Source organism: Onychomys torridus, chromosome 15, assembly GCF_903995425.1.
Source record: "Onychomys torridus chromosome 15, mOncTor1.1, whole genome shotgun sequence".
Taxonomy (NCBI): Eukaryota; Metazoa; Chordata; class Mammalia; order Rodentia; family Cricetidae; genus Onychomys; species Onychomys torridus.
Window position 1 is genome coordinate 48,582,464 of NC_050457.1, and position 26,581 is coordinate 48,609,044.

Consider the following 26,581-nt stretch of genomic DNA (forward strand, 5'->3'; position numbering starts at 1 on the left):
TGAACCTGAATTTACCAATTTGAAACTTAGTATATGAACAATTGAGAGTTTTGAGGCTATGTTAGGTGTAAAGAGTGTTTTAAAAGTCAGTGGTCTAAAACTCAATTGAAGTTCTATGAACACTAAAAGGAAAATTTCTTTCCTAGAAAAATTTAGAGGGCTGGCTTTAGCTATATATAATCAGTCCAGGCTACTTATTACTAGTCAGGTATGTTAGGTATTTATAAGGGCTAGACCTAGGGAAGTTCAAAGTAATGTCTAGTGTCAAAACTTTGTCTTATAGAAAAAATCAAAACTACTGGGTCAGTTTCTTGTGGCTGTTACAAAATACCTGCCACAGACTGCTTGGGGGAAGAAATCTTTATTATGTCTTATGGTTTCAGAGATTTTAGTATACCGTTACTTGGTATTGATTGTTTTGGACCTGAAGTGAGGCTACTCATGGCAAGGAGAGTGTATTGAAACAGAGCTATCCACCTTATCGTACCTAGGAAGCAAAGACAGACTAATAGGACTCCAAACATGGTATCTTTCCTTTCCTAACACCAGGTGACCTGCTTCTTCTAGCTAGGCTCTACTTCCTAACTGTTACACCATCTCCTAAAACAGAGCTACCCAGTGAAGGGGAACCCTTCAACAAATGAGCCTGTGAGGTTTGTTTCATATTTAAGCTATAGCATGAATTTTTGGAAAGTTACAGATACACTGTGTAACCTTCCTCTAGCTTTTCATCGTGGTGACATCATCTGTAGTTGCTGTCCAATACCAAACTAGGAAATTTACACTGTGCATTACTGTTAGCAGCACTGTAGACTTTAATTAGTTCTTACATTTCATCCTTCATTTGTGTGTAGATTCCTATAGCTATCACCACCAACACAGAGCTTTCTCCACTACAAAAGAACCCTTGTCAATATTACCTTCTTATATTTCAACTTTTTCAGTCTTCTAGCCCACAGTTCTCCAAGTATAAAATGAGTATCTTACATACTCATTTTATACTTGATCTTAGCCAGAATGCTGAAAGCAGGCACCCTGAGGCTGCAGTTAAGTATATAGGCACTCATGTTCTTAAAGGAAATGTGATTGGATTTTAGAATGTGTCCCCAGTAAGGGCAGTTCACATAGATAATTAAACAATATATAATATGCAAATAGATAAAAATTATAGTTACAACGATCTGAAATGTTTTTAAATACATTTCACTATAATATAAAATATATTTTGTTATATTTAAAATATATATGTTAGTGCTTTTAAATGTTTATTGTAGGTTATTTTGCCGTTTGACTCCCCCTTTATGTCTTAACTTCTTGGGATTGACCCATATGGATTCATCCATCTCTCATCAGAATACCCAGCCAACTGCATATACATCTGTAAGTATGGCTCTTTAGGTTCATTATCTATGTCAGACGGTGTTATGAGTCATCTTCTATTGTCAGTAGACAAGCTCTGTAGCATTATTGAACTCCTCTTTTATCACTAAAGCCTTTGCTTAAAGGTTATGCATGTAATTACAAATGATGGGGTTAAACTGGTTTTCCTTTTGAATTATATAAATTGTTTTTTCTTCATATTGATTACTTAGATGTGCTACATTAAAAACCTGCCTTATATTAGCATAACATATGTATAATCTTAGTGCCTCTGGTTTTGTAGTAGTTATAAAATACTAGATTTCTTTAGAAGAAAGCCTTAACAGGAAGAAGTTTAAGAAATTCATACTAAGTACTTAGTTTCTAAATTTTGAAACATGTAATTTGTTGATATAACTTCCTGTGGGTAAACTTTCTAATAATGGGAAGGAATGAAAATATGGAACTATGCTGATTTAACTCTTCTCTTGCTCTTCAGATCATGGGTTCCATGAAAGTTTTATCCTTTATTGCAGATGGATTCTATATATATTATCCTATGTTGGTGGTAATTCTCTGCATTGCTACATACTTTAGGTAAGAAACTTTACTTTTTCTCATGCTCTTAGTTGGATATAGGTATCTTTTCCCCTTAAAACTCCATTGAGTATTTACTGGCTTGGTTTTAGTTATTTGTAATTTGGGAGGGTTATGGGAACTTGGATAGTTTGAAAGGCCCTTTTTGGTGTTTGAGTCATTTCTGTTACAGTTATGTAGGCTGCAGATTGATAAGATTAGTTACAGGATGCTAACTCTAAAGTCCTGGGCTGTGACAATGACAACCAGCATGGTTTATAATACCCCTTTACATCTAGCTTCTTTACAGTAACACAACTTAGTCTCTGGGCTTTTCCCATAATTGTTGCTGGTTTTCTAAATCCTGCAGATGATAGCCAACACAAATGGTCAGGTGAGGGGCACTTATAATCAGGAAGTACGTATTAAGTCATAAGAGAAATACTTCTGTATGCCTGGAAGGGGCACAGGCTACTCTTCTTGTGGGCTCAAAGAAGCTTATAGAATCTTGGCAAAGGTAAGATTTAAAAAGGTTAAAGCTATTACAGTAATGAACTCATACCAACCATAGTTACCCATATAAGACCTATACAAGATCAAGCCAGCAATAGTTTCTACAGAAATGGGGATTGATCTCCAGGCCCCACCCCTTCCTGAGGATCAATTGACAGTTTATAGGTGCTCTGGAAGGGAGATATTCTTCTTCAAGGCTGAGGTAGGTTTCCCATGTTCCAGTGGCTGGCCTATATCTTGCATATATGGGAAGCACTCATTGAACTTAGTGGATTATTGTTTTAGAAAAAGATGTAAAGTTAGGTTGGGAGGTATTAGGAAGTATGGGGACAGTTGGAGGGAGAAAGTAGGGATTATATATAATCATATTCATTGCATACATAGATGAAAATTAATAAAAAAAAGTTAATGGAATGATATGCTTGCCTTAGCACCCTGTCTCTTTACTTTCTCATACACATTTCTCACCTTTATATTCTTTCTGCCCCTTCTTACTGCTTCAGTGTCCCAAGATATGTCCAAATTTATAAAACATTTCATTAATATAATTTGCTTTTCTATTGAAAGTAGGTTTTATTAACTTTTATTTAAATGTTATATTGTTAGTGCATACATATTTTAAATAACATTAATATACTAACATTAGAGTAATAAGCAATCATGTTACTCTGCCAAGTTAAAAATTTTTGCTTTTTGATAAATAAAATAACTAAAAGATTATACTTTAAAACAAGACTTAGCTGAGCATCACGTGTAGTTGGAGTTTTCTCCAGCCCTGCTTGGGCCTGCAGCCGCTCAGACTCAAGTAAACACACAGAGACTTATATTACTTATAAACTATATGGCCGTGGCAAGCTTCTTGCTATCTACTTCTTATATCTTAAATTAACGCATTTCTATTAATCTATAAGTTGTCACGTGGCTTGTACTTACTGGTACTTTACATCTTACTTCTCATGGCAGCGGCTGGCAGTGTCTCCCGACTCAGCCTTCCACTCCCTGCATTCTCCTCTTTGCTTGTCCTGCCTATACTATACTTCCTGCCTGGCTACTGGCCAACCAGCATTTTATTTATCAACCAAATCAGAGCAACACATTCATAGCATATAGAGCAATTGATATCCACAGCAATCATGGAGCATGTCTACAATCCCAGGGTTTTGTAGGCTAAGGCAGGAGTATCTCAAGTTTAGAATCACCTTGGGCTATAGCAAGACTCTGTTTCAAGAGAAAAACATAAAGTAAAAGATAAAATATTAATATGATTAATATTAATAAAAATACTAATTCAAGCTGACACTAAAACTATTGTTTTGAGTTTTGCCTTTAAGGTAGAAAAAACAATAGCAGATTTATATGTTTAATGCTGTTTTGATTCTATATTTTCACATTTAAAAGTTTTATAAGTGTTAATGGAATATCATGAACTTAAGTACGTCTTTTCCTGTGTGTTGTCATATTGAGAATATTATAGCATTTTGAGATTAAATGGCTCTATGGCTCAAAATAATATAAATTAGGATAATGCTTTGTCAAATATAAAATCCTAATATAAGAAATCAGAAAGAAGATTGTTGAAAAATAATCATTATAGGGCTAGATATGTAGCACAATGACTTATTGCATAGAATGCCCAGCACCTTAGTTTGATACACACACACACACACACACACACACACACACACACACACACACACACACCACAAAAGAAGAAAATGCATTAAAAGTTTCTTTCTAAGCTGGGAATGGTGGTGTGATGGATGTTGTAAAGGGGCATCAGGAAGATTCTGCCTTTTGAGAGCAGCCTTAGCTACATAGTGATGTTAATGTGCTAATGTGAGTTTGTTTCAAAGAAAGGAGGAGCTTTACTCAAAGACATACATACATTCTTCTTACATAACATGTATTCTGAGCTAGCCAGATATTTACACATTTCTTAGTATAAGTCAGAGATTTTCACTTTAACAGCTGTTTTCCTTTCTTCATGCACAAATCTTTCTCTAGCCCTTCAGATGTGTTTCTATACATATAAGGGATAAATATTTATTTCTTAGGGTTATGCAAGAGGTAAGAATTAAATATGAGTGAATTGTCTGATACACAGTAGGATCTTAGCAGTAAGAATCCTGCCTAGCCATCTCTTGCTTCATCCCTTGTGTGCCATATTTCGAAATTACTCTTATCCTATATGACAATCAGGTTAAAATGCCAAATAACATTGCAAGTAATTAGCCTCCAGATAAGATATAATGATCATTTACAGTATATAATAGAAACTGTTTAATTCTTGAGGAAAAACAAAGCATAACATTCAAATTTGTATAATTGAGATTTTTCTAAGCCAAGCAGGGTGTCTCAAGCTTGTAATCATAGCACTTGAGAGACTGAGGGAGGAGGGTCACCATGAGTTTGAGGCCAGCCTAGTCTATATAATGAATTCTAGCACAGCCTGAACTTCAGAGTAGCACCATGTCTCAGAAACCAAAAGCTTCTCTAAACAAGAAATCTCTATATGTGGAAATACTGATTTTCATATGTACTTTTTGGTATTGTAACTGATCCTTGGATATTTTAAAAAGAACAATTTGATTTTATTATAGCCATTGCTTAGCATTCTGGTATAATTATTTTCTAAAGATGTGCTGATAGTTTGGCCAGTTTACTTCTATACAAATATTAGAAGTCTTACTCTACTGAGTGAAATATGCAACATAAAATTTGTTTTGTATTGTTTTGAGACAGTTTCACTATAGCCTCAGCTGGCCTTGAACTCATAACAATCCTTCTGCCTCAGTCCACCAAATATTGCGATTACAGGCATGAAACTTCATCCAAGGCTGGACATAAGCATTTTTAAAACAAAGAGAAAGAAAGACCTTGTGAAGAATGACTAACTGCATTACTATGCAATTTGCCATGATAACTAATAATCACAGTTTCTGTGACAATGGTAAAGAATAGTTTCTCAAAATAGTTAGTAAGTGAAATAATACTTACGTTTTGAAATCTGCTTTCATTAGTTTGGGAACCCGTTGTTTGAATCTACTTGGTTTCCAGCAGTTCATGGGAGATAACGATATGACATCAGATCTAGTTGATGAAGGAAAAGAATTAATCAGACGAGGTAAGATTTGTCATTTTAAAATAAATGGCGGGTTGATTTTAAGTGCTATGACTCAAATACAAAATTAGTGTTTACAAAATTTGCATGTAATTTTTATCCACTTTAAGAAACACAGTGGACATTTTCCTTTCTACTGGGTTGCCTCGTCCAGCCTTAATATGGGGGGATGTGCCGAGTCTTGTTATTATAACGTAATATGTCATGTTTGGTTGATATCTCTTGGAGGCCTTCCCTTTTCTGAAGAGAAAGGAGAAGTAGATCTGTGGGAGTGGGGAGGTTGGAGAGGAGGGAGGGGAAACTGCAGTTAAGATGTAATATATGAGAGAATAATTTAAAAAAATACCTAATTTTGGTGATATTTTATTTGTGCTCAAACAAATAAAGCTTGCCTGGGGATCAAAGAACAAGCCAGCCACTATATTAAACATAGAGGTCAGGCAGTGGTAGCACATGCCTTTAATCTCAGCACTAGTTAACCATAGAGATCTGGAGGTCTATATACTGACAGGAAGTAATAGAGCTGGGCAGAAAGAGGAAATGATGTAGCTGGGTGGAAAGAGGAAGTAAGATGGCAGGGCACAGAAGAAGGGTATACAGGTGTGAGTATATATAGGTGTATACAGGAAGTAGCTCTCTCTTGGGCTGAGGATTTCCTAGCGCCAAGACCTTGCAGCTGTTTTGTTCTATTCCTCTGATCTCTCAGCTTTTACCCCAATATCTGGCTCCAGGTTTTTTTATTAATAAGACCTTTTAAGATTTGTGTTGTATCTTGAACAACACATAATAAACCATTTTTAATTAAAAAAAGAAATACAGTGGTTTAACCTAAATATGTGTGTGTGTGTGTGCAGTTTTTTTTTTTCACAAAAAAAAGTATTTGAAAATGTAATATAAGATTTATTGTGAAGAAATTCTACAGCATAAATTACTAGTCTATCTGGAACTAGATAATAACCATTTATGATCTTGGAATTTGTGATAAAATCCCTGAGATAGTTTCTAGGGAGGAAAGACAGCTTATTTTAATTCCCAGTTTTAGGGATTTCCATCTGTGATCACTTGCCTTTCAACCAGTGTAATATATAAAGGAAGAGAGACAGCCAGTTTATCACATAGAAGCAATGAGAGAGACAGGGAGAGGCTGTGGTCTCAGTAATCTCTCAGTCTCCCCCAGTGACTTAACTTCCTCCCACTAGGTCCTCCCTGTGAAGGCCCCACTACTCACAAACAGAAGCACAGTCTGGAGATCAAGACATTAGGGAATGTCCAAGATCCAAACCATAGTGGAGTTGTTTTGTCTGTGTCCTGAAACAGATTTGCCAGGTTCTAAACAACTATAAAGCTCATTAATTTAGAGTTATTAGTTTGATACTTTGTGGGAAATTATTCAAATTTTTTCCCCTTTTGGAATAAAATGATCATTGGTATGAGAATGTGAGTACCATTGAAAAACATACGGCTTTCCTAAAACCCATTCACAAAGTAGACTGTATTATGCTTTCTTTTGTTCAGGTGATGTTAAGGATGGTTAGAAAACTTTGATTTAGGGTCATTGTTTCATAGTCTCCAGAATGTAGCTTTCACATGCTGTCCAAGGAAAGTAGTGTCTATTGGATGTGATAATGCTGTATTTGACATTGCACCCTCTTCCTAAAATTGGTAAGAATGGAAGGTTGGGAGATATTGAGAGAATGACTGATGAAATCTCCACCCTGTAACTCTATCTTACAAGGATAGAGCCCCAATCCCTGCATATAGAACATATAATGAAGACCTTACATGAGAACAGAATTATATGGAAAGTATACGTTTAGCTTAGAAGAAAAGTCCAAGCAAGAGTAGAAGCCACAGAGAGAGAAATTTCAGATTCCCCATGAGAAAGGAGATTCTTTCACTAGACGTAGAAAGGCTACAAAGCCACTCTAGCAAAACAAGGAAGTGGCCCTATGTCATGAGGGGACCCGCAGGCCCTTTCTAACAGTAACCTACTCCTTCAATTTTGTAGTAAGCTGTACATGTCATAGTCTGCTCTCCTTGCTTCAGTTACTCTATATTTAATTCAACCATTTATACTAAATTTGGGGCCATTTTTCTTGTCTTTAGAGAAAAGAAAAAGACAAAGGCAAGAGGAAGGTGAAAATCGAAGAAGAGTAAGTACAATATTTTATTAAATTGCTGTTAATTGAAGTATCTAGGAAATAATCTAAGAATCTTGCTTGGAGTAAATGGTTAAAGATGAGAAGCAATAGGTAAATGGCAAAGGGTGTTTTTTTTTCTCTTTAATGTGTATGTTTTGCCTGAGTGCATGTCCTGTACCATGTGCATACCTAGAACTGGAATTACAGATGGTAAAGAATTGAACCCTGGTTACTTGGAAGAGTACTCTTAACTACTGAGCCATCTCTTAGAGGCAGGCGGATCTTTGTGAGTTCAAGGCCAGCCTGGTCTACCAAGCAAGATCCAGGGAAGGCGCAAAGCTACACAGAGAAAAACCCTGTCTTGAAAAAACAAACCTGCTTTCACATTTAAGCCGGGTGGTGTGGCACAAGCCTTTAATCCCAACACTCGGAAGGCAGAGGCAGGCGGATCTCTGTGAGTTCGAGGCCAGCCTGGGCTACCAAGTGAGTTCCAGGAAAGGCGCAAAGCTACACAGAGAAACCCTGTCTCGAAACAACAACAACAACAACAAAAAACCACTACTGAGCCATCTCTGCATCCCTGGATGTATCTTTAAGGAAGAGAAAATTTTAATACTTTTACATATACACACTATCCTGTCAGATTTGTTCTTTTAAAAAGTCATTAGTAACTTAATTTGAGTCCAACATCTATCAGTTTGTTGACTGAATTATGTACACAGTCACTGTTTATTCAACAAATGAATTCATGCAGGCTTGTTAATAAAGTAGTTTGGGTTGCTTTAAAATTAATATGCTTTTTAATATGGCATTTATATTTTCTTCTTTAATTTCTCTTGAGTCCTCCATTTTGTTGAGGCAAATCTTTGAGAGGGTGAAAAAAAAAGAAAATCTATTACAATATCTATAACATTTTAACACTGATGTATTTACCCTGGAAAGTAAGAGAAGATGTCATAGTTGTCTTTGTATGTTCTAGCATATGCTATGTAAAAGGAGATTTGTATATTAGACATGGTGGCACATGTCTGTAATCCCAGCACAGAGGTAGAGACCGGCAGATCTCTAAATGCTAGGCCAGCCTGGTCTACCTAGCAAGTTCCAGACTCACTAGGGCATAGTGAGACTCTTAAAATAAAATAAATAAATATTTTAAAAAGATAGATTTGTTCATTATTTCATAATTAGAACCAAACAGTAGACATTACTAGAAATAGCATTTACCTTTTATTAGGACAGTGGTTCTCAACCTGTGGGTCATGACCCCTGGGGGGGGTCAAATGGCCCTTTCATGGGTGTTTCATATCAGATATTTACATTATAATTCATAACAGTAGCAAAATTTTAATTATGAAGTAGCAATGAAAATAATTTTATGGTTGGGGATCACTACAACATGAGGAATATTTTTTTTTTTTTTTTGGAGCTGAGGATTGAACCCAGGGCCTTGTGCGTGCTAGGCAAGCGCTCTCTACCACTGAGCTAAATCCCCAACCCGGAATTTTATTAAAGAGTCACAGCATTAGGAAGGTTGAGAACCACTGTATTAGGATTTCTAACTTACACAGTTTACTAAAATTGTAATAGACTGACTACATAAACATGAAAAAATAATGTATTCAAAGTGCCAAAAGTTTCTGGCATGAACATATCCCTGTTTGTACAAAACATTGGATAGGTATAATGCATAGAATCTCAGTTAATGAGATCATACTGTCTTTCATGATAACTCCTAAGTCTATGTGAGTCAGGTTTGTTGTACTTGTATACAACCTTAATTTGTTACCAAAAATGTATTATTAGATCTCTAGTATTTGTAGCTTGCTCAAGTAAAAGAAGTTTTTTTAACATAACTTTTATATAGTCAAAATAAGCTTGCTATTCTAATATTTTTTGAAGTTTTAGATAGAATAATATGTTAATATAATCATAACCAGCAAAATGTTTTTGTTAAAAATTAAGTTATAAAAATTGATTCTAAAGATGCTATTAAAATTCTATAGATTGCTAGTGAATTTCTGATGAAATATGATTATATTACCCTGCATATAGAATGTAGACAGTATAACTTTTAGTTACATATTTGATTGGGTTTTTGCTCTAGGAATGGAAGGAACGTTATGGACACAACAGAGAAGATTCCACTAGGAACAGAAATGTTCATCCTGACCCCAAAGAGTCAAATTTTTCAGATACTACTACCAATTGGTGTAAGTAGCTTATTTCCTAGTTTGCTTAGGAATTATTAGTGTTTGTGCTATATAGAAACCGAAACTGTACCCATCTCTGGACTCGCAAATATGTCTACAGTGCCTTCCCTGTATCATAGTCCTTAGTGTGTACAAGGAAGGGGAAATGGGACATCAAATAACTAAATTATTTCCAAGGCATGTTCTAGGAAGGTACTTATTTCTCCTATTTATCTTAATGTTTTTCTTTGCTTTTTTTCTTGTTGATGTTTCTCCATGTTCAATGATAGAAGCATGATCTATTATTGTTTAGAAAGATGGGCTAAGTACACATAGGACAGTAGTATTAAGTGACCTCAAGGTTGTTATTAACTCTGGCTGTGAGGTCCAGCAAAAATTCTAGTCTCTTAGAATGTAATAGTTATTTTCATAATATTGCATCAGTACATTAGAAAAGAGACCAAGAAGACAAAACTGTGATATGAACATCTTAAGTTTTCCAAAAGAACTCTCTCATAAAGTTGAGTCTTTTAATCTCTGTGTATGTCTGTGTGGGTTGTATGTGTGTGTGCACATGAGTGCAGTGCAGAGGTCAGAAGAGGGCATCAGATCCCTGGGAGCTGGAGTTATAGGCACTTGTGAGCCATGTGATATGGGTGCTAGGAACTGAACTCTGGTCCTTTTCTAAAACAAAATGCCCATGATAGCTGAGCCATCTTTCCAATCTCATAATTTTTTTTAAAGATACTTGTGCTTTGTAAATCAGAACTTGGATATTATAAATTGTTCACAAGAAACTTATTCATGTAGAAAAGGGAGAGCTACTGACTCTCTAATGACCTTTATCGCAGCCATTAACTACATGGAACCAATGAACATTTGCAATGTAGATGCTTCTATGTTGACATTATTTTTAATCTATTAGACAAGATTAGATAATTACTTTCAGCTGTATCCTTTTGCTTTTTAAATATGGTGGATATTCAAAACTTATTTTTGTTGGCCTGTGTTACCCTTATTCTTGCTTTATGGGGAAAATATCAAGTCTTTTCTTCAAGAGTTGAAGTGACGATATTTCATATTTTTAGCTAAAATAAATAAATAAATAAATAAATAAATAAATAAATAAATAAATATTCACTGTGAAACCAAATTAAGTTCGATTTAATGATAAACAATTTCATTGTGGTTATACTATAATTAAATATAAATTCTAAGTTTTACTTTCTAAATCTTCACACTACCTACTTTGAGCTTAGACTAGCTAGATGGCTCAAGAAATTGTTTTTATTATTTTGTATCATACTGTCATAATTTGAATCTGATTTTCTAAGAAGCAACAACTTAAGTTTTTTATTTTCACAACCAACATTAGATGAAGTCTTGATTTTTTCCTGTGATCTATAAATTAGAAGACAATAGAGAAGTAGCCATTGTTTTTCTTCTTTTGAGCAGCATCCAAGTACACCAGGGCTAATAACAGAACTGAAAGAGACCGAATAGAACTTCTCCAGGATGCAGAACCTTTGGATTTTAATGCAGAAACATTCACTGATGATTCTCTGGAACCTGAATCAGGAAGGTAAGTTCTGGCTGTGTCACTTGACTCTGGTAGGCCTCTGAAATGTTAATGATGTACTGAGCTTGAAAACAAAAGATAATTAAACATGAGAAAAATATTGGACTTGGTGGGAGTATGATTGCCTGGTATGCACAAGGCCCCATTTGGATGCTCAGCATAGCAAGATAAGAAAAAAAATTCCTTTTCAGTATTAATTCAAAAATTTGAAGTATCATTTAATACCTTTCTTTGTTTTGTTTTTTTGAGACCAAGTCTCATACAGACCAGCTTGCCTTCCAGCTTGCAGTGTAGCTGAAGATGGTTTTGATTGGATCCCCTTGCTTTCCTCTCCTGTTATAGGCATGCACCACCACACTCCGTTTATCTAGTCCTGGGGAGTTAAGTACAGAGACTTGTGTGTGGTAGGCTACATTTACCAACTAAGCTATGTCCTTAGCACTTGATACTCATTTATGCCCACTAATTATTTTATTTTTAATAATTATGACATTCTGCCAGGTGTGGTGACATCTGCCTGTAATCTCAACCTTTGAGCAGCTGAGACAGGAGGTGCAAAGTGAATTTGAGGCCACCCTAGGCCACATAGTAAATTTCATGCCAGAATCAGAAATATAATGAGCTCTGCTAAAGAAAAATAAAAAGCAAACAAAAAAATCATTCTTTAATTATAATTGAAATAGATATCTTTATATAACAGTAGTGACATTAAAAATAAGAAAGAAGGGCTGGGGATTTAGCTCAGTGGTAGAGCACTTGCCTAGCAAGTGTAAGGCCCTGGGTTCAATCCTCAGCTCCACATTTAAAAAAAAGAAAGAAAGAAGAATTGAGACAAATAACACGGAATCATGACTATATTTATATATCTATTTAACAATCTCATTTATGAAATTCATTATCTTTAGCCATATCTGTATAGCTAATATGTTTTGATGACAGACCCAATATAAACATTTTAACAACATTGTCTTTTATTGCAAAAATTCTTAGTGGATTAATGTCCTCAAAGACTCAATAATTTGCCTGGAGTCACACAGTTTATGAGTAAGAAATAAGGCATTTTAACTCCAGTACGTTGACTACAAAGCCTATGTCTTCATTTGTTTTGCCATGAGAAATAATAAAACAAAAAGCATAAAAGTAGAACTTCTATATGACCCAACTCTGCCACTGCTTATATGCCCAAAGACTTAAGTGTGCATACCACACAGATATTCCCAATCTGTATCTATTGTTAATTATTAACAATAGCTAAGACTAAATGTCCACCAACAGATAAAAGGTTAAGGAAAAGGTGATCCATATATACAAAGAGATTTTATTCAACCATAAGGAAAAATGTAAACATGACTTTGCAAGAAAATATTTGTAACTAAAAATCATGTTAAATGAAATAAGCCAGCCTCAAAAGGTGATAAAAGTAAGAAGGGGACTATGAGAGGAAAGGAAAAGATCTTAAATGGAGAAGAGTAGAGTACCAGCATACATGTGAAAGCAGAAGGGAAGAACAGGGTTGAGGATGCAGAGGAAGGGAATGAATATGAATAAAACATTCTGTGTGTGTGTGTGTGTGTGTGTGTGTGTGTGTGTGTGTGTGTGTGTGTTTATCATAAAGAAGCCCATTACTTTGTGTGCTAACCTCAAAAATAAAAACAGGAAAATATCACACATATTAAAAGTGTTTAATATATTATTGCCTATAAATAGCAAAAGCCCTAGAATACTCTATATTTGACAATTAAATGTGGTTATTTATGTAGTATCCTGAATGTGTCTTACTTCCCCCATTTTGTTTATGTCCTTCACTCTATGGGGTGTGTGTGTGTATGTATGTGTGTGTGTGTGTGTATGTGTGTCTTCAAACAGCTGCTGGTTGATTTACAAGTAAGTCCTTTTGGATTATAAATTTTGGGAAATAAGATTCTACTTTTGGCTACTGAATAAATTTTATGGTCTTTACAACTTTTGTAATTACTTCCGTTTAGTGTTTTCTCATCTTTCTTTTCTCTTTTTTTTAAAAAATATTTTAAATCATTTTTGTATGTTTAATTTTTAGGTATCAACCTGGTGGACGATATCTCTCTATGTCTTCCAGCATAATATTTGAAGATATCTAAAGTCTGAAGAAATTCATGGCTCAACTAACCAAGGTCATCACATCAGCTCAGCCTTTATGAACCTCATTGTGACCTACAATTCATCTGTACTCTCTGAATAATGAGGATAACAAAAATGGCATTGAAATGGATCCCATCTTAACAATATTAAGTTATTGTTTGTTAACTAGAGTATCATCTTTTTTGATAAGGATTTATTATATACCATCTGAAGTGTCTGCTTTAGAAGTGTAGTTAAATGGAAGGATTCAGTTCATGATAAAGAGAACACAGTTGGTTTCAAGTTAATTTTTTTCAGGAGAGTTATTTTAAAGTTCAAGGAAATCATAAGTCATACTAAATACTACTATTTTATAACTGTAATTTAAATTTATTCAACCTACATTTCCCAAAGAAGTGAAAGTGAACTGAGACCTCAGATAATTACTGTCTTTACAAAACCCATGTCTTAAAATAAGGCTTCCTTATCAGACATAACTGAATGTAAACACCTCTTCTTCTGCTCTGTATACAAAGTAGTGGGATTTTGCATGTGTAATTAAGATTATTCTTCAATTGATAGTGTTAGTGTCTTTGGCATGTGTATTCTAATTGAGTGAGGTGTTATTTTCATTCTTTGTGGTAACTAGATCTTTTTATGGTTTTGATATTATTGCTTCACAAAGTATTTTCACTTCAGAGAAAACTATTCACCTTTAGCATTTAGCATACTGACTTGACACTGATCACTCCAGGCAAGAAAAAAATAATAAATATTAAGGATGGATAATATATATATATATATATATATATATATATATATATACATATCCAAGAATTCCCCAAATTCTGTAATACTTAAAAGATGCCTGTTAATACTCCTTGAAAAGAAAGTATTTGGCTATTTTGGCTATTCAGAGGTAAAAAGAAAAATAATCCATTCATGATTATTGCTAGCATTAAAATTTTAACTTAACAAACAAATGTATTAGAATGAAATTTGTAGTAATTTCTTTTTTTAAACATGCTTATTATTTTAAATTGGTTGTTTCAACCTTTGCATTTAAGCCAAAGTTGAGTATTATGTTTTAAAGAGCCAGTGTTTTATTACAAAGTGAACATGATTTGAGCACAACATGTTTGCAGGGATTGTTCTATGGTCCTGAAATATTTGTGTTTCTTACAGAATCATTCTACATGAATGACCAGATTTGAACTTGTCCAGACAGTCTCGCGCCTATTTTCCTTGCAATTATTCCAACTTTGCCATATGTTGAGGACATAGTTCTATATAGGTACTGAAAGGAAGGATGCATCATTCCTCATTATCTTTCTTTTTTAATGGTCGTATTTTGTGTAGCCTTTCAAATAGAGCCCCTTTTAAATAATTATCAATAGACACTCTGAATTGAAGGTTGCATGCCTTCTTAATTCAAGGACACAAAAGGCATATAACCTTTTACTGTGAATTGCGGTCAGAGAGCAGTTGACCAGAGCAGTGATAATGTAATGCTGTTTATAATTTTGTGATTGGTTCCTGAAATACCTTGGGCAGATCATGGAACCTTTCAGTGCCTCAATTTCTTCATTTTTCAGAATGAAGGACGTATTTGCTACTTACCCACTGATCTACCTCACGAAACTGTAGTGAGGGGGTTCGATTGATGATTGTGTGCTGAGGTTTATGCTGGGCTGTTTTATTTGTTTGTACTTGTTTTTTTAAGTAGTTCTTTGAAGGAGAAAAGGATGATTATCACAGTAAGGGGTCTTTGAGAAGCTTTAAAATCCCCAAAGCAAAATGAACTAATTAGTCTAAAGTCCCTGAAATAGTATTTCATCATTTTTTCTGTGGATTTACTTTGAAATATTTTTCTTAAATATGATTTTTGTTAAATATTTTCTTCATACTCAGATGCTATTGTTGTAAGAGAAGGAATAGAAAGAGAAGAAGTGTTCAATTTTACAAATAATTTTGGTAATACACTAAACAATTGATAGGGATGCTTAAAGGAATCAGGTCTTTCCTTGAAGTCACACTAATGGCAGCATACGGTTATAGCTGTAGGTACAGATACATACATGCACACACGTCTACTGGGTTCCTTATGGCTTTTGAGTTACTTCCACAGTGAAGTTTTGTTCCAGTGATCAAAATTTTAAAGAGTTTCTCTTACAGGATTTTGTATGCAACAATGTAGAAAAGTTACTTTGCTGAGTAAATTTGTTTATAGAAGGCAATGATTTCATGCTAGAAGATTGAGTTTATTTCTGAGGAATTAAGTTAATATTTATTAAGCTTTGTGTAAAGCATTGATAGTATGTACAATATTTTTGTTTTTGAGACACTTATTAATATGTAATGATATAGTCACAAAAATATTACTGCAGAGTTCATATGCTTTACGTGCAAAATGGTTTTCTTAAAGAATTATTTCTGATACTTTTTCCTGTCTTTCTTACATGCTAATAAATATTTGATTGGAATGATCTAAAGTTTAGGTTTTTTGATACAGGGTCTCATGTAGCCCAGGCTGGCCTCAAACTGTCTGTATGACTGAGGATGACCTTGAACTTCTGATCCTCCTCTTCCACTTCCCAAGTTCTAAGATTAAAGACATGTGCCACAATACTTTTTAAATAATTGTTAAGAATATTTAACAAACTAATAACTCAAAATAAGTATTATAGAAAAAAATCTTCCAATTTAAAGAATCGCTTATATATTATTAATTTACTTTTTAAAACTGCATGATCATTTTAGTAATTATACATTTTTATAAAAGAATTTTAAATAAGAATTATAACATAAATGTAATTATAAACATTTGCTATCGTACCACATCCATACAAGAGTTTTAGAATAATTTCATCCCACAAAAGGGTCTCACTTCACACAAGTGGTAAGACTTGAAGTAGGATAAGTTCTTATCCTAAAAACAAATCAGACTCAACCATCTAAACATCCCAAGAGTGTTGCCTGTTGATTTTTCTGCCTCTACCATTTAAATTATCTGATCTAAAATTTAAGCATATATGTCCAAAGTAAGTGTAGGTGGGAAAGTCATTGTGTATTTTTTAAAGTTTTTTTTCATCATGCTAATGGACAAATTTCATTTATATTTATTTACAGACTTCAATTTTTATCTTTAATAGGTTTAGGGAATATTTTTGATCATATGCTGATTACCATATAAACAGGAAATGAAACCTATAATTACCATTTAGGCTATAAAGTAAGATTTATACTTAGAATTTGAATAGGCCATGTCTGAAAAATCAAGGATGAAAGAATGTTTGTACTAAGAGACAAACCATGCCCTTGAGAGGTCCTTGCACACTTGAATTTTCAAATTGCAGTGGGCTGTATAAATGTAACTTTCAAAGCTAAGAAGTAAGTGTGTTAGGGTTGTCTTTCCTTTGTGCCTCCCTCTCCCACCCTCCCTCCTTCTCATCTCTTTGTCATTTGACTTTCAGGATCCTGACAGATTTTTCTCTTTTGTTTGTTTTATGTACACAGTTTTGTTTTGTTCTGATGAGCAATACACTGAAAAGGAACTACTTCTGACTTCAGACCTCATTACTTGAAACAGCAGCATTGTACCTAAAGTAGTGATACAGAGTGCTGGATGAATGAACAGTGTCTGAATAGAAGCGCGCATGGTTCACACTAGCTCAGTGCACTTTGTTTCAGATGACTAAGGAGAGCGCTGCAGTAAAAATTGTTTTCACGGTAAAAACTTGTATAAGATGATTTTAAAATGCCCAACATTAAGAACTGTGAGTGCCAGACGGTGGTGGCGCACACCTTTAATCCCAGCACTTGGGAGTCAGAGGCAGGCGGATCTCTGTGAGTTCGAGGCCAGCCTGGTCTACAGAGTGAGTTCCAGGAAAAGCGCAAAGCTACACAGAGAAACCCTGTCTCAAAAAAGAAAAAAAAAAGTATTGGGGGAGAAAAAGGAACTCATAAAAATGTTCATGTTTAAAAATGGAACAAAGAGTTACAGGAGTCTTTGTGAAATCTGAATTTTTTTATTTATTTTTTATTTTTTATTTTATTTTTTGATAGTACTTCCAGATTAGTGGTTTTTTGTGACTGGAGACTTGGAAGACTAGACAGGTTTAGCCCCATTTCCAGTTCCTGAATCCCAGCCCCATGGGACGGGCACTACCCTCCTTTCCACTGCCAAGGAAGCATGCTCTCACCTCTAATTTCTTCCATATTAGCCAGTGTAACAACAACAACAACAAAATTATTCCATTTTCAAAGAATTTATCCATTAAATTATATTGTTATAATTTAATTTTTTCTTAATAAAGTAATACTTGGTATTATTCTGTCATCTCTATCCTAAAAGATATTTCGGTTTCTTTCCCAAAAACCTTTTTTTGTGTGTGTGTGTGATTATGTTGATTACAAATAATTTTGTAAAAGAATTTTCTGTGTTTGGTGCAAAAGAGTAGCAAACTGGCAGACATATGTAAGGTGAATTGACAGCACATTGAAGTGCACAGCATTTGGAGGTGGCATTATGGCAGGACTCCACTGTCTGTATCAGAAGAGAACTGGCTAACATCTTCCCTATTTGGCATGCCAAGTAGCAGGGAAGAGAGATTGTGTTATTTATTTTTTAAACAATCCAATGGATTTGTTTTTGTCTGTATTTTGGGAACAACTTGAAGGATTTTTCTCATTTTAGAAGATAGAGAATATGTATATCTATCTTTTAAATACTATAACCTAATATATATAAATTATAGCATTAAAAAGTACAAAAAGCTCTAATTATTGATGTTATTCTCTGGTATTTAATTTTTATAAATGTTTTTGTAAGTAAGTAATTGTAGTATTGCTTTTAAATAGTTTTAAAGTCATCCTTAAATAAGTTCTGATACAACCTACTGCTTTGATACAATATTCTAAAGTGCAGTACTCTTGGTGTGAATTTGAAACATGTCTGCATTTCCTTAGTTTCTTCATATGTATGCATACACACACCAGTTCCAAGAAAAACATACCATAAGCCTAATTCCCTATTGCATTGATAAAGAGCTTGGTATTTTGCCTTCTTATAATTCAGTTGACTAGATGAAATAGAACATAAATCTTTTTAAATTGTATCCAATCACAATTTTCAAAATCATAGCTCTTCATTTTGGGGGTGCATGATGCCAAGTTTATCTTTAATCAGCCTTTATTACTAGATATATAACAATGGATGTTTTCCTACTTGTCCAGTAGGTTGTAGATTTAACTTTTTCTGTAGATTCTCACTACATTTTCAAATCTATATTTGGAAAAACCTGCAAATTGCTATCAGTAAGTAAGTTAGCATCTTTGGCCTTATCTATGCATAATGTTCCTTAGTTTGATCTTGACAAACTCATTGACTCACAATTCCTTTGTAGTATTGTAACTGACTGTGATGTAATGAATTTTTTGAAGTGTTTATATGATTCATTATTAAAATACAGGATATATAGCTTTGCATGAAATAAATTACATTTCTATGAGCTACAATTTTGCTGGTTATTTGTGCATCTTCATTGAGATTAAACTGTTTTGAGAAGATCTAAGTATTCTTTATGCCTTATATATCCATTTCTATATCCACTGTCAAATTTTATAGAACATTTAAAGATGAATAATTAAATAGGTATACTTTTAGTATCCACTCTGTCTTGTGTTTACAATGAAAACAGAAATAAACAGAATCTTGATGTGCATGTTACTGACAGTAAAAATGGAGAAGCAATAGAAAGTCAACAGAACCACAGATGACTGTTTCAAAAACATCAATAAAAATGATAAAACTCTAGCCAGCCTAACCAAGAAAACAGAACAGGTTTCTTTCCTGTGCGCTAAATATAAACAATTGGGATTTGAAATTTAAAACACGGTAACATGTATATTAGTCCCCAAATGAAATACTTAGGTATAAACCTAACAAAATCTGTACACGTTATATTTGAGAAAAGAAAATAGAGAAGTGATGAAATTAAACGACTAAGTAATTGAAGAGAAAGTCTGTCTTTTTGGCTTAATAGTTTATAGATGTGGATTTTTCCTAACTTGACCTACATACTCAATGCAGTCAATTCAAAAGCCTAGTAAATTATTTTGTGAATATTATCAAATAGTTTATGGGAGAGGCAAAACTCTACAACAGCCAATTTGATATTGTCAAGAGCAAAGCCTACAAACACTACGTGACTTTGAAGTTTATTATAGAACAATAAGAAGGCATGGTAGCATTGGTGGGAAAATTACCAGATCACTTAATTAGAATAAGGAACCTAGAAATGAGTGCACACGAATAGATTCAGCTGATCTATGATGGCAAAGGACAAAGGCAACTGTGTTGAGAAAAGAATGTTTTCCACAAATGTTGCTGGAATAGCTGATAAGCATACTACTACATACAGCTATAAAATAGCATATTACCATGAATGCCAATCTTACATTTTCCACAATTTAAAACCATGGTCCTGAAGCACAAAACTATGAAAATATAAGGTTACATAGTGGATAATATTGGTTATCATAGGTGATCTTGGGTTTGACAATAATGTTTAGATCTAACACCAAAATGAATCCACTGAAGGAAAACTTGAAAAAATGGTTAGAAAGTATTAATTTCTTTGTAGGGATTGGAGAGATTGCTCAGTAGTTAAGAGCACTTACTGCTATTACAGAGGACCAGGATTTGGTTCCCAGCATCAACATGGCAGCACACAACCACCTATAAACTCCAGTTCTGGGGAATCAAATGCCCTCTTCTGGTCCCCATGGGCACCAAGCCTTTATGATGTACATATATATATATATATATATATATATATATATATATATATATATATATATATAATCAGGCACACATGCATACACATAAATATACATTTTAAAGTTTTTTAAAATACTTTTTAAATACTTATCACAAAATTGTGTGTTTTGTTATGACATATATAAATGATTTTGATTGTATTTACTAGCTTCCATCATCCCAATGGTTTCTTTCCTAGTCTGTAATATTCCCCCTTCTACTTCTTTCATGTCTTTAAAAGGATTCCATGGGGTGTGCCTGGGGTTATAGTCAGAGAGGCAACTGCCCCTGGGTCCCACCCCTGGGCACCATCCTAGGAGGACCTGCCCAACTTGGCCCCAGTTTCCGGCCAATCAGCAGGCCCTGTGGGAAGGCTCCCCTTTTCCAAGACTGCAGGCAGACCCTGCAGTCTCCACACCCTGACCCCACACCCATTTGCCCGAGACCCCAGCCACTTCCTGAGACTCAGAGACCACCTCCCAGCTCCTATCTGCTCTGGAACTCCCATCTGGACCAGAGACCAGAGAGACCCTCTGGTGGACACTACAACCTCAATGCCTTGCCCCCACACCCATCTGCTGGAGACCCCAGCCACTTCCGGAGACTTAGAGACCAGTGTCCAGTATTCCATCCTGTCCTGGATCTCCCATCTGGACCAGAGAGCCCCCAACTCCCATCTGCCCCGGAACTCCCATCTGGACCAGAGCTTCCATCCTGTCCCGGAACTCCCATCTGACAAGATAAGGAGATCCCAGGGACTTCCTGAGACTCAGAGTACAGCCCCCCCCCAGCTCCTATCTGGCCAGCACTCTCACCTGGACCGGAGCTCCCATCCAGCCCAGAGCTTCCATCTGGACCAGAGAGAGGCTCCCTAAATCTGTCAGCTCTGTCTGGACCAAGTACACTAAGACCAAGAACGAACACACAAGGAGATGGGCAGATGCCAAGGCAGAAGTACATACAACAAAATAAAGAGCAATACAGCATCACCAGAACCTAGCCCTTCTCAACAGCTAGACCTGAACATCACAGAATGGAAGAAGAAGAAAAAGAAAACAACCTTATAAGTAACATCATGAAGAGGCTAGAGCCTTATATAGAAGAAATCAAAAATAAAGTGGAGGAACAAACAAAAAATGGGAAGAATGTTATAAAAAAAAAAAAACTAGAGGAAAGGACAATTAAAAGAGAAGAAAACAATAAGTCCCTGAAAGAAAATCAGGAAAAAACAAGGGGAACAGTCCAAGACCTGAAGAGGGAAATAGCAAAAATGAAGAAGACACTAGGAAAAGGAATGTTGGAAATAGAAAATCTGAGTAAACAAACAGGAACTTCAGAAGCAAGTATAACCAACAGAATGCAAGAGATGGAAGAGAGGATCTCTGGTGTTGAAGATACATTAGAAGAAATAGGTTCATCAGTCAAAGAAAACACTAAAACCAACAAAGTCATGACCCAAAATGTCCAAGAAATTTGGGACACCATGAAAAGACCAAACCTACGAATAATAGGGATAGAGGAAGGAGAAGAATACCAACTCAAAACACAGAAAATATATTTAACAAGATCATAGACGAAAATTTTCCCAACTTAAAGAAGGAAATGCCTATGAAGATACAAGAAGCCTATAGAACACCAAACAGACTAGACACCCAAAAAAAGTCCCCTCACCACATAATAATTAAACAACTAAATGTACAGAATAAAGAAAGAATATTAAGGGCAGCAAAGGAAAAAGGCCAAGTGACTTATAAAGGCAAACCCATCAGAATAACACCTGATTTCTCAAAGGAGACTTTGAAAGCCAGAAGGATCTGGACAGATATAATGCAGACACTAAGAGACCATGGATGCCAGCCTAGACTAATATACACAGCAAAACTCTCAATCATCATAGGTGGAATGAACAAGACCTTCTAAGACAAAACCAGATTTAAACAATACTTATCCACAAACCCAGCCCTACAGAAAGAACTACAAGGAAAATTCCAACCTAAGGAAGGCACATACACCCATGAAAACACAGGCAATAGATAGCACCACAGCTGTAAACCCCAAAGAAGAGAAGCAAACACACACTACCACCAAAAAATAAAAATAACAACAGGAACAAACAATCACTAGTCATTAATGTCCCTTAATATCAATGGACTTAATTCACCTATACAAAGACACAGACTAACAGAATGGATACGAAAACAGGACCCAACTTTCTGCTGCATACAAGAAACACACCTCAAATTCAAAGACAGACACCTCCTAAGAATAAAAGGCTGGGAAAAGACTTTCCAATCAAATGGTCTTAAGAAGCAGGCTGGTGTAGCCATGCTAATATCCAGCAAAATAGACTTCAAACTAAAATCAATCAAAAGAGATGATGAAGGACATTACATACTCATCGCAGGAAAGATGCACCAAGATGAAGTCTCAATTCTGAACATTTATGTAAAAGAAACATTACTAAAGCTTAAATCACATATAAAACCCCACACATTAATAGTGGGAGACTTCAACACCTCACTTTCACCTCTGGGCAGATCGGCCAAATTGAAACTTAACAGAGACATAATGGACTTAACTGATGTTATGGCTCAAATGGACTTAATCGTTATCTACAGAACATTCCACCCAAACAAAAAAGAATATACCTTCTTCTCAGCACCCCATGGAACCTTCTCTAAAATCGACCAGTTACTTGGCCACAAAGCAAATCTCAACAGATACAAAACAATTGGAATAACCTCCTGTGTTCTATCAGACCACCATGGTTTAAAGTTAGATTTCAACAACAACAAAAACTACAGAAATCCTACAATCTCATGGAAACTGAATAATGCTCAACTGAATCACCAATGGGTTAAGGAAGAAATAAAGACAGAAATTAAAGACTTCCTAGAGATCAATGAAAATGAATACACCACATACCCAAACTTATGGGATACTATGAAAGCAGTGCTAAGAGGGAAATTCATAGCACTGAATGCCCACATAAATGAAGCTGGAGAAATCTCACGCTAGTGACTTGACAGCACACCTGAAAGCCCTTGAACAGGAAGGAGCAAAGTCTCCCAGGAGGAACAGACACCAGGAAATTATCAAATTGAGAGCTGAAATCAATAAAATAGAAATAAAGAGAACAATACAAAGGATTAATGAAACAAAGAGTTGGTTCTTTGAGAAGATCAACAAGATAGACAAGCCCTTATCCAAACTAACCAAAAGACACAGAGAGAGCATCCAAATTAACAAAATCAGAAATGAAAAGGGGGACATAACAACAGACAATGAGGAAATCCAGAGAATCATCAGGTCATATTTCAAAAACCTCTGCTCCGCAAAACTGGAAAATCTAAAAGAAATGGATAATTTTCTGGATAGGTACCACATACCTAAGTTAAATCAAGACCAGATAAACCATTTAAATAGTCCAATAACCCCTAAGGAAATAGAATCAGTCATTAAAGTCTCCCAACCAAAAAAAGCCCAGAACCAGATGGTTTTACTGCAGAATTCTACCAGATCTTCAAAGAAAACTTAATACCAATACTCTCTAAATTGTTCCACACAATACAAGCAGAAGGAATATTACCAAACTCCTTCTATGAGGCTACAATTACCCTGATTCCTAAACCAAACAAAGATGCAACAAAGAAAGAGAACTACAGACCGATCTCCCTCATGAACATTGATGCAAAAATACTCAATAAAATACTGGCAAACAGACTCCAAGAACACATCAAAACAACTATCCACTATGATCAAGTAGATTTCATCCCAGGGATGCAAGGGTAGTTCAACATACAAAACTCCGTCAATGTAATACACCATAATAAACAAACTCAAAGAAAAAACCACATGATCATCTCACTAGATGCGGAAAAGGCATTTGACAAAATCCAACACCCCTTCATGATAAAGGTCTTGGAGCTATCAGGAATACAGGGAACATACATAAACATAATAAAGGCAATCTACAGCAAGCCAACAGCCAACATCAAATGAAATGGAGAAAAACTCAAAGCAATACCACTAAAATCAGGAACAAGGCAAGGCTGTTCCCTCTCCCCATACTTATTCAATATAGTACTTGAAGCTCTAGCCAGAGCTATAAGACAACATAAGGAGATTAAGGGGATACTAATTGGAAAGGAAGAAGTCAAGCTTTCCCTATTTGCAGATGACATGATAGCATATATGAGTGACCCCAAAAATTCAACCAAGGAACTGATACAGCTAATAAAATCCTTCAGCAACATATCAGGAGAGAAGATCAACTCAAAAAAATCAGTAGCCCTCCTATATACAATAGACAAACAGGGTGAGAAGGAAATCAGAGATACATCACCCTTTATAACAGCCACAAATGATATAAAATACCTTGGGGTTACTCTAACTAAGCATGTGAAGGACATATATGACAAGAACTTTAAGTCCCTGAAAAAAGAAATTGAAGAAGATGTCAGAAAATGGAAAGATTTCCCATGCTCATGGATAGGTAGGATTAACATAGTAAAAATGGCGATCTTACCAAAAGCAATCTACAGATTCAACACAATCCCCATCAAATTACCAACATAATTCTTCACAGATCTGGAAAGAATTATACTAATCTTCATATGGAAAAACAAATAACCCAGGATAGCCAAAAGAATCCTGTACAATAAAACAACCTCTGGAGGCATCACAATCCCCAACCTCAAGCTCTACTATAGAGCTACCATAATAAAAACAGCTTGGTACTGGCATAAAAACCAACATGTGGACCAATGGAATCGAATTGAAGACCCTGACATTAACCCACACACCTATGAACATATAATTTTTGACAAAGAAGCCAAAAATGTACAATGGAAAAAAGAAAGCATCTTCAACAAATGGTGCTGGCATAACTGGTTGTCAATGTGTAGAAGGCTGCAAATAGATCCATATCTGTCACCATGCACAAAACTTAAGTCCAAGTGGATCAAAGACCTCAACATAAATTCACTTACTCTGAACCTGATAGAAGAGAAAGTAGGAAGTAGTCTTGAACATATTGGCACCGGAGATCACTTTCTAAATATAACACCAGTAGCACAGACACTGAGAGAAACAATCAATCAATGGGACCTGTTGAAACTGAGAAGCTTTTGTAGAGCAAAGGACACAGTCAACAAGACAAAGCAACAGCCTCCAGAATGGGTAAAGGTCGTCACCAACCCCACATCTGACAGAGGGCTGATATCCAGAATATATAAAGAACTCAAGAAATTAGACATCACAATGCCCAACAGTCCAATTAAGAAGTAGGCTATAGAACTAAACAGGGAATTCTCAACAGAGGAAGTTCAAATGGCTGAAAGACATTTAAGGAATTGCTCAACATCTCTAATTATCTGGGAAATGCAAATCAAAACAACTCTGAGATACCACCTTACACCTGTCAGAGTGGCTAAGATCAAAAACACAGAAGACAGCTTATGCTGGAGAGGATGTGGAGCAAGGGGAATTCTCCTCCATTGGTGGTGGGAATGCAAGCTTGTACAGCCACTTTGGAAATCAATATGGCACTTCCTTAGAAAATTGGGAATCCATCTACCCCAAGACCCAGCTGTAGCAATCTTGGGCATATACCCAAGGAATGCTCAATCATACCACAAGGGCATTTGCTCAGCTATGTTCATATCAGCATTGTTTGTAATAGCCAGAACCTGGAAACAACCTAGATGCCCTTCAACTGAATAATGGATAAAGAAAATATGGTACATATACACAATGGAGTATTACTCAGCAGATAAAAACAATGATGACATCATGAGGTTTACAGGCAAATGGATGGATCTAGAAAAAAATCATCCTGAGTGAGGTAACCCAGACTCAGAAGGACAAACATGGTATGTACTCACTCATAGGAGGATACTAGATGTAAAACAAAGATTACTAGACTGCTACACAACTCCAGGTAAGCTACCTAGAAAACGGGACCCTAGGAAAGACACAGGCATCACCCAATGACAGAGAAATGGATGAGATCTACATGAACAACCTGGATGAGAGTGGGAGAAATGAAGGGAAAGCTTTGAGGGAAGGGAGGCTTGGGGGAGCAGGAGATCCCAGCTGGATCAGGAACAGAAAGGGAGAACAAGGAATGGTAGACCTTGATGGATGAGGACCGCATGAGAACAGGAGTGGGCTGAGTGCTGGAGA

General features: G+C 35.5%; 1 protein-coding gene across 1 annotated transcript in view; it reads left to right on the forward strand.

Moving 5' to 3' along the window:
* Lmbrd2 (LMBR1 domain containing 2) overlaps nucleotides 1-16,122 on the forward strand; it is a 46,640-nt gene extending 30,518 nt beyond the window's left edge. Inside the window, exons 12-18 of the mRNA XM_036207198.1 lie at nucleotides 1,275-1,380; nucleotides 1,859-1,956; nucleotides 5,469-5,572; nucleotides 7,676-7,722; nucleotides 9,815-9,920; nucleotides 11,355-11,481; nucleotides 13,535-16,122. Of these exons, the coding sequence (XP_036063091.1) occupies nucleotides 1,275-1,380; nucleotides 1,859-1,956; nucleotides 5,469-5,572; nucleotides 7,676-7,722; nucleotides 9,815-9,920; nucleotides 11,355-11,481; nucleotides 13,535-13,595 (649 nt within the window). The 3' untranslated portion in view covers nucleotides 13,596-16,122. The remainder of the gene's footprint in view (nucleotides 1-1,274; nucleotides 1,381-1,858; nucleotides 1,957-5,468; nucleotides 5,573-7,675; nucleotides 7,723-9,814; nucleotides 9,921-11,354; nucleotides 11,482-13,534) is intronic.
* Nucleotides 16,123-26,581: the final 10,459 nt, after the last annotated feature.